The sequence below is a fragment of the Fusarium solani genome, assembly GCF_023522795.1.
Source record: "Fusarium solani strain SB1 chromosome Unknown bctg00000015, whole genome shotgun sequence".
Taxonomy (NCBI): Eukaryota; Fungi; Ascomycota; class Sordariomycetes; order Hypocreales; family Nectriaceae; genus Fusarium; species Fusarium solani.
In genome coordinates this window covers 946,035-955,278 of record NW_027072143.1, presented here as the reverse complement: position 1 = coordinate 955,278, position 9,244 = coordinate 946,035, and the positions used below count along the sequence as shown (strand labels likewise).

Here is a 9,244-nt window from a genome sequence, read left to right as displayed (position 1 = left end):
CTCTCTGCCGATTTACTCAATCACCCTCTACTGCAGCCATGTTTTACGCCAGCAGATAACTGACCATCGGGGTGCTGAAGAGTCACCCCGTTTCAAACCATTCAGATCATCCTCAACGGTCTTCATATTTGATCTAAGCTCTATTTTGAAACGGCGATAATGGACCATCGTCCTTGCTCGGTATATGAGGATATTCTTCTTGTCATCAATGATGTCTCTAGAAGAGGGCATCAGCCACAATAGCAAAAGACACAGTTATCAACACATGACGGCGTCAAAACCCAATACCGTAACACACCATAACATGGGAATATTACTATACTCACACCACCTCAGTTGTTGAACGCCGGGCACCCTTGTCAGTGACACAAGTAACGCGGTGGCCACAAAACAGGCCCTCCAACCAGGCGTTTCGGACGGTTCGCGAGTCCCATTTGGACGCCAGTGCCGCAAGATGAGGCTGCAACAATGGGCCCCCTGCCGCTTCTGCCCAGTAGAAACCCACAAACAGAGTGCCCAAGCTAGGGACCGGATTACACCTGCAGCCTTGGGCAAGGATCACAGGACAACGACGCCCAATATAGGCCCCCCCAAAGCCACAGGTGTAGTGTGTGGGGCCAGGCCTTGCTCGGCACAACTTAAGGCATTTCCCTCTCTCTGTTGGAGATCACAAGTGTGAGGCGACCAAGGCGGTGGCAAAGTACGGAAGAAGGAGGAACATTCTACAAGAGGTCGTGCCTGTACATAAACAGTGGTTCCCCTACCGCATTTTTAGAATGAATTAAGCAATATGTATCTTCTCATTTCAACACTCTCCCCAACGAAGCCCTTGCACTAGCTTCATCCAAAGAACATGACCCGGCGGATTCCATCATGCTGCCGGGGGATCACTTCCCCCGACCAACCACCAACTCCAAAGGAGGAACCCGACAGTAAAACGACATCTACCATCCGTCAGATACCATTCACGCCCGGCGCGGGCCTTACACGCGAATCATCTCAACCCCCGCCCCCTGCCAACTCGGCCGGCATCAAACGGGAGCGGTCTGGGCAACCCGGGACCCATGCCCGGAACCAAAGTTTCCGCGGCTCGCAGAGCTCGTGGTACGGATACAGTTCGGAGGATGACTTGGATAGCAGTTCTTCGACTAGTGGCAGCGATTCTGACGACAGTTCATGTAGCGATAGCGAGCATTCCTCGCCAGGCGCCGCCCAAGAATACGTTTTGCCACACGACCACCGGTTTCAGAGCTCTAGGCCGGAGCTTGTAAAGTCCGCCCTGGATTCTCTGGATGCTTGGATGAAATCCGCACGATATGTTCTACCGCCTGACGATAGGCTGCCCCCCGGAAGCGACTCCGGATATTACACTGGAAGGAGGGCGACGGCGGCGACGACAGCATCGACGGGTTCGTCGCAGTCTCCCCCGGTCGGATACTTCCACCTGGCATGCCCATTCTACGTTTACAACCCGGCCAGATACCAGCAATGCTTGCTGCAATACGACCTGCGGTCCATCGAAGACGTTATCCGTCATCTTAGGCGTCACCACATGAAGCCCCCTTACTGCCCCCGTTGCTCTCAGACTTTTGACACACTGTCCAGCCGGGACAGCCACATCTTGGAGAGAACGTGTGACCTTCGTGACCTACAGCCCATTGAAGGTATCAACTTCTACCAAGAGTCAAAGTTGAAACGACGAGATAAAATCTATCTCAACGAGGCAAAGCGCTGGCGACGCATCTATGCCACCGCCTTTCCCAACTCAGACCTTCCTCGTTCCCCATACCTAGACAGAGGCTGTGGGAAGGCGGTTTCCATGGCCCGAGACTTCTGGAGGGTAAATGGTCGACTCTGCGTTTCCCAATTTCTAGAGCGCAGCGGGTTTATTGGCGGGGAGGACGAGAGGGATAGGCTTGCGGAAGAGGCATTATGCAATTTGGCACTGGAGGATATGGTCCGCGTGATAGTCTGACGCTATGGCTATTGATATGAGGGCTTTGACAGGGCGAATAATACAGATAGGTAATTGAACTCATGATTTTCAGGCCCCTAGTAATCCGCAGGATTATGGTTATGAGCTACCTACGGATGGCAGAGTGCGACAGTTGGACCTCCGTATCACGGACGAGGCGCAGCATGCTCCACCTTCACATACCCTTGCTGATCCAGCCAGCCCGCCAGTCAGCCTTGTCTCTTCTGGCTTCCCTACTTAAGTCAAGAAGCCTTCCCGTTCATGTGGCTCTCTCTGTCTTGCTTATTCTTAGGCACATAGGAATCATCTCTGTTTGCTAAATATTCCTGCGCCCCGACTCACGCTCATCACATAATATATTCGTCAACAAAGACTAGGCGCCTTTCAGCCGGCGGCTGCGTTGGTCTGTGAGTCCGGGTCGGATGCGGTGTGATTCTCGGTGCCGGCTGGAACTGCCTGCTCATGGGATCCGGATCCGAGCTATGACAGGGAGGAATCGACCACAGTCTGCTTCTTCCTCCCAGCATGTCCAGCAAATGGCGTCAGACAATACAGCGCGCCGTCTTCAGAGCTCCTACTTGATGAATCACCGCCTGCCTCAGCAGTGTGAGCTGGGGTTCTGCCTCGACATACTCCTTCCCGCCCCAGATCTCTCCGTTCCCGGCCCAAGGCACCATGCACGAGTGGACTGCCGTCTTGCCCGGTGCGAGGTAACACTTGTGACGCTTGTGGCGAAGGATGGATGCTTTTCGCAATGGTCTCGTTGACGAAGGAGGCAACGCGATTCCTGAGTTGGTTGACGATGGGGATAACATCAACCAACTGTAGCGGGCCTTTTCTTCGTGCTTTGCCACGACCTGTTCGCGCGCGTGACGTTGACTCACTTGTCTGCTCCTGGACGATTGCCTCAATAACATCAAGCGACTTTTGCATCCATCGTATCGAAATTTCATCCACCATTCCATCCGACGGGCTTCAGCAAACAGAGTGGCGCGATCCAGTGCTGGAGCGCCGGGCTCAGACATGTTGGCGGGTGTGCTGGGTAGCTAGTGGAAAACAATGAGTGAAAGGGATGCGGCTCGATAGCAGTCTTAAGTATATTATACCTCTAAAATATATCCAAGCAAAGGGCACCCTAATCTCTAAAACTAGCCAGCACCCCGCGATATGTATGAGCAAACCCACTCTCAGTCTGGGATTACAAGCGGACGGTCGTGTGCGAAGCGCGCCTCTCATTATTCTCACTAGGTAGATCTTCCCCTTGTTCTTTAAAGGCTCATTGGCTCCTTCCCCTTCTCTCCCCGATGATGAACAGCTCTATGCCGATTAAGATCGTATCGTCTTGCATATGTCTTGCTACACTGTCCACACGGCAACCTCACCTTTCGATGGACAGAATTTTTGTGATCCTTGAGATCACAACTTTTATTGAATGCTTCGACACACTCGTCACACTCGTCGCATTGAAATCTCTTCCCATGAGCGCTATTTATATCTCGCTTGCAGCCACAAACGTCCACAAACGTCTGGGAAGAAGACTGGGAGGGAATTTCTTGAGGAGATTCCAGCCAGGATGGCTGCTGTCCGGGGGGGCAGATGGGTTAGGTGGCAATGAGTGAATGAAATGTCGTTGCTGAGACATTGCTGGGGGCGTTCTTCCCAGGCTGATACTAACAACGCAGGTTCGCTAAGGCAGTCCATCGCCTTGCGCGGTTAACTCCATCGAGAAATTTGATTGCAGTCGAGGCCAGTCACTTGCTGGGAAGGCAGCGTTCGCTCCACGACCCTGGTCCTGGTCGACATCTTTGATCTCGAGAGTCGCTGCCAGTTCGGATATATCTTGCTGCTCTCGAGTATTGCGTGTTCTGGCCCCCTTTCCTTCAAACTCTTGCTTGTAGGCCCTGCGAAATGGCCTACCGCTGACGGGGGCAGGGGTAAGTGACCGCCTGTCTTCTTCACCGGCGAGCGTCGTGCAGGATCCAGCATCTCCGTCGTCGGAGAGTGCAGTTTCGGGAGGGTCAACCATTAGGGAGTCGTTCAGTAGGTGGTCTGGGCGACCTGAGTGCTGGTATGGTACCATGGCCGAGGCCTCCTTGGAATAGTCGAGCTCAGATGTCAACCTGATATTGTCGTCTCCAGCTGTCAACCGGTAGCGGTGATGAGGGGGCCCGTTCGTCGAACATGGTGAAGCCGTTGGACCTGCTTGCCGGGGAGAGCGAGCCGGAGAAGGTTCTGGGTTGAGGACGTAGCTGAGGGGATTCGACTTGTAGCGAGTGTTCTCGATAACTTCCTGAGCTTTATTATGTGGCAGAACCCCTGATTCTGCCCCTGACAGCATCTGGCTTTCTGGTTCGTCTCTAGGATTCTGGCTCTGACTGCTGTCTTCTACCCCGGGAGTCGTTGTTGCTTCGGATGCGTTCTGCCTTCGGGTTTTCTGTCTTTTGTGTCTTTCCCCACGCCGTAGTTCACGTTTCCTCTTAAGGCTGGGTTGTTGATTAGTGGGTTCGGGAAGCAAGTCGTGATACTCGTCGTCGCCGTTGTTGTTGGGTTGCTGGTCAATGGGCTCAGTCGATGCATGGGTGGTCAGAAATTCTCTGCCAGTTGGTTGCGTGATCCTCCCTGGAGCAAGATGTTTCGTATTGGCTCGCATCCGCCCATTTTTGGCGATCTCAGCCTCCAAGCTTTTCCCATGGTGTTCTATGCAGTGCCTCCGTAGATTATCGCGCCTTGTAAATATTTTCTCACAGCCCGGAGCGTCGCACGAAAGGGATCGACACGGATGCCCTTCTGAGCAGCGTAATATTTGTGGGCAACGGCGTAGTGACGGACCATGTCTATCTCCTCTGCCTTTCTCACCTCGCAGTTTGGGTCTGCTTTGCAGCTGATGGGCTTCTCGTGAGTCTTGACATGCCGGCTGGAAGACCCGTGTTAGTCGAGGAATCACGTTAGAGGTAGCTATCTCACTTGTGTTCTCGAGTTTTTTTGAACTTTCTTCCGCAATACTTGCATATCTTCTCCTGTGCCACAGCTGATGGGGAGTTCATTATTTCTTTCAAAGGAGCAATATCGGGAAACCTGCTTGGTAAGCTGCTGGCAGAACTCCTCTTGGTTGGCCTCCTATTCTCCCTGCCTGCGTTGGAACTCGACTCGATCGAACTGGGTCTGGAAGAGGCAGCTATACCGCATGGCGCTGTGGCAGGTAAGTCGCATTTGCCACTGTTTACAGGCTGCGGGTTGGTGACTCCGTCGGCGTCTTGCTCCCGGCCGTGGCGAAGAGAGGGTTCGTTTGGATACGGTGAATTCGTTCGACCTGCTTGCCGGGGAAAGCAAGCCCGAGAAAGTTCATATGTATGATATGAGTCGTCGGTGAGAGCGGGCGTCAAGAATTCACTGAATGGCGCTGTTGCTGCCAGGTTGAGGCGAGCTGGCCTGCGAGCCCCCATGGCAGGTTGTTGGGGTTGATAATATAGTTGATCCCTTGATTCTGCCTCCGATGGCATTTGCTTTGCTGGTTCCGCTCCATGATAGTCTTCGTCGCCGCCTCCGGAGCTAGGGGTTATCGTGGTAGTTTCGTTCTGCCTGGTGGCCCTAACGTGTACCCCCAGACTATGTTTCTCAAGACCCTCGGATGTTTTGTAGGAGTTGGCACACTTGTCGCACGCAAACGCTTGTCCCCTATGACGGTTGCGGTCATGACCGTAAAGAGATTTAGGGTTTGCGAAGTCCTTATCACACGCGTCACAATGAGGTATTTGTCTGTGATCGCCTGTCTTATGCTGCCAAAGTTTTGAGTAGGTCGGGAACCTCGTCGTACACAGAGTACACTTCCATCCATTGTGTGATACCTTATGCGACACGAGTGCTGAGTAGGTTAAAAGCTTCTTCCCACACTCACATGCATGTGGAAGGCCGCTGTGGTCTTTTTTATGCTTCCAAAGGACTCTGCGGTCCGGAAAATTCTGGCCACCAGTGTCACAAATATAACTTCCGGTATTGGTACGCGGAAGCGGGCGACCACGGCCACTTGGACGACCACTCGGCTTTGCCTGGCGGTCAAGGGGTTTCTTTGAGACTTGGGCGAAATTCCTCTGCTGGGCCATGATGTGTCTGAGCATGAAGAGTCTCTTGAGGGCGCGGTTGTTGCTGGCGGTTTAAGCTCGCCGATGCGGGTTGGCCTTGTCCGGGCTTGCTGAGGATCCGAAATGGCAGGATCAATAGGAATATTGTCTTCTAGCGAAAGTCCGAGTTTGGTCGGGTGTCATGATGGCAACGGGACTTGGGTTGTTGAGAGCAGCGCTTGGGTCCCACCATCTGTCTCTGGGGACACCTGCGTTTTCATAGAATCACCGGGCCTTGACAGGGGCACCATGATCCGTGGATGCAATGATCTGCAGGCCCTTCAACTGGTGGGACCTGCGTCAACTTTCTTTTAGCGCGGAACACAGAGATGAGCAGTCATGCCGACCCCACTGCACTAGGCGATATGGTGGTGAGGCTCCAAATTGGCGTGCGAGCTAGCATATATTACTGGATGGCGAGGATCAGCCCAGTACGCTAATGCAGCTCAGAAAGAATGTGAGACAGGGTAGGCAAGCGCACTGGCGATTTCAGCAGGCTCGTGGGGCGCCCGGATATGGTCGGCTAGGCGGCCATAATAATGGTATTGGAAACTGGCTTCCTACAGCAATTCCAGTGGCTCGACACGAAAGTCATTATGGAAGATCACTCCAAATGGGCCAAAGGCCTTGCCGCCGTCAAGGTCGCGAGAGCGGCCAGGGAACTGGCAAGGAAACTCGCACACGTCAAAGACATGCTGCCAGCAACCAGACCACCATCATCGCTGATGGATTTACGCCTGGCCAGGCGCCAATAATGCTCCATCGTGTGTGAGGCATCCAGTACAACCTTCTGTCACAGACGCAATGTCGGGCCCATATCCCGACTACGCAGGAAGCCTTTTCCTTGGACGACAGCGAACTGTGGAAGGGAGGAACAGGGATCACACAGGTGCAGGAGCCAACTGTCAGAAAGTCACCACTGAGCCAGAAAGCGTAGCGCGCCACTTTAGTCAGTGGTGTTTCCCTTATTGCCTACTAAGTCGCCAATTCAACACCAGCAGGCAAGAGTCATTGCAGTACGCCACAGGGCAGCGGTCCCTGGGGGATCAACCGCCCCTTGGCGATACAGTGGATCGAGGGATGAGAAACCTACTGGAAAACTGAGAAAGCCGGGCAAGCTTTGGTATCTGGTATCGACGCGAGAAAACTGGGGGCAATCGGCCAGGGTGAGACTCAGAGGGTCTGCATTTGTTCACACTGTATGTCAGGGGGTCCAGCCTCTGGTGGGAAGAGGCACCCACCACAGTATCTAAGCAACTGTCACTATACTCCAACGCGAGAGCGCTAGGGCCAGTGGCGCAGCGTGGCCCCTTTGGGGCCCCTAGAAGGCGTAATGAATACAACAACAATGCAGCTATGGCTAACCTTCATTTCTTCCTTTTGCATTCGAACCAGGGAAACCCCCCCCCGGAAATATGTCCGCGAGGCGCAACTTATCCAGAAACGAAACGTCCTTCCAAAATGCCCAAGCCTTTGAGAAACTCGCACCCCCAGAGCCCCGACGTAGCACACTCATGCATTCACCTCAGCTGCGGAGTGTGTAACGGCTTGGCTGGGTAGAGGGGAGGCAAAGTTCAAAGTACCTAATGATGCACCTTCCATTTCCCATGTCCCCATCACCGCCCAACATGTCATCGAGCAGCACCATCTTAAGAATAATCTCTACGGATCCGAGCTTTGAGTCCTTGTTACACTGAGGCGGCGATGTCATCCCGTCTAAAGGCCGAATTTTTACCAGACATTCGCACGCTGCGAGCATGGCAAATCTTACACAAAAAGAGCCACTTCCATACGTTTACAGCGCGATACCATCACCCTCTCCTGCCTGATCCATGAACTTTCGGCAATTCCAGACGATTTACGAGACGTTAACGATCTTGCTAGACAAACAACATGGGAGATGAAACCCCCCCCGGATGCGACACACCCCACAGAATCATGACTGAGGAAAACGATGCGGGACTCTTACAGGGCGGCGACCGACACTTTACATAATGGCAGATCACTACCCTTTCTCCTACTCATATAGCAAGTCTAATAGAATCTCCCTCCTCTTCTTCGGCTGGGCCTATATTCTCTGTATGACCCTGCGAGAGAGAAGCAGCACATTTCGATGTGTTACTCAGGCAACATTTCTGCACTTCCTGATCATCAGCATCCACTCGGATGGCAAAAGCTCACGGTAGACGTCATACACGCTTCTGAAGAAGAGTTCCGTTGGTGGACTTCTCTCATCTCCCCAGGCTCGGGATGGTGATCTGCCAGCAGGAAACGGCCCGTACGAGCTGTTGCGTACGCTGGCAATATTGAGGTCCGACTTGCAGTATAGGTCCTATCGTTGGCATCGCCGAATCCAAGCCCCCCGTTAAGCAGCCAGACAGTGTAATTTCTCTCTAAATTCGCTTCCAGAAAAAATCTTGGTAACGAAATCCCTTGGCTCTCGCTGTGGCTTTGATATCCCCCCACACAACCAGGCGGTCTCGATGGTCGAACTATTAAGGATATTCTTACCATGCGAAATACTCCAGTAGCTTCTCTTTCGAACATCGAATGGAGTACAGCAACTTGTCTCGTTGCATGACACTCAGCTCCAACCCCACCTTCCTGTCGTTGATGCTTTGGGCGGTTTTCTAGGAGCGAGGGCCGGAGTGAAACCTGGTTAGTCATTAGTGTTATCTGATAATTGATATAGTTAAACCTTTGATTAACCAAGGCGGGCTCGAGATGCCAAGTTATGTTCTTGCGCCCGGCCGACCGAACGTTTCTCCTCTATGGTTTGGCATTGCCGCCTGTGGGCAGACCAGGACGATCTTTGCCATTGGACCCTGCCTCCAGAGTCTTGACACCCCGATATCGAAAGGCCGATACCGAAAGTTGCATTTTGGACAGGTTCTCCGCAGTCGTTCATGGACCTACATTGGTGAGGAGCTTATCTAGAATCAGGAGACCATGTTGCTCAAGCAGACGCATAGCGGTTTCGCCACGAGTGCTGGGATGTTGAACTAGAAGGCGCTCATTTGAAAATATATTTGCTCACATCCTTGGGCTGAAGGGCTGGTAGACCTAGAAATGGACGAAAACAACAAGACTGATTCGAGCTCTGGCTCCAGTTGGAGCTCTTCTCATTGTCGTACTAAGCTAGCCAAGGACT

At 53.0% G+C, this 9,244-nt stretch overlaps 2 protein-coding genes across 2 annotated transcripts; one reads left to right on the top strand and one right to left on the bottom strand.

Moving 5' to 3' along the window:
- Positions 1–853: 853 nt before the first annotated feature.
- Positions 854–2,216, top strand: MRS44_018231 (uncharacterized protein; the record flags this gene model as incomplete). Its single annotated transcript, XM_065616428.1, has 2 exons — positions 854–1,957; positions 2,049–2,216. The coding sequence occupies 2 exons, from the start codon at positions 854–856 to the stop codon at positions 2,214–2,216; spliced, it is 1,272 nt and encodes a 423-aa protein (XP_065472500.1).
- Positions 2,217–3,662: 1,446 nt separating this feature from the next.
- Positions 3,663–5,810, bottom strand: MRS44_018230 (uncharacterized protein; the record flags this gene model as incomplete). The annotated part of the gene is made up of 4 exons (XM_065616427.1): positions 3,663–4,594; positions 4,738–4,889; positions 4,940–5,751; positions 5,799–5,810. The coding sequence occupies 4 exons, from the start codon at positions 5,808–5,810 to the stop codon at positions 3,663–3,665; spliced, it is 1,908 nt and encodes a 635-aa protein (XP_065472499.1).
- Positions 5,811–9,244: the final 3,434 nt, after the last annotated feature.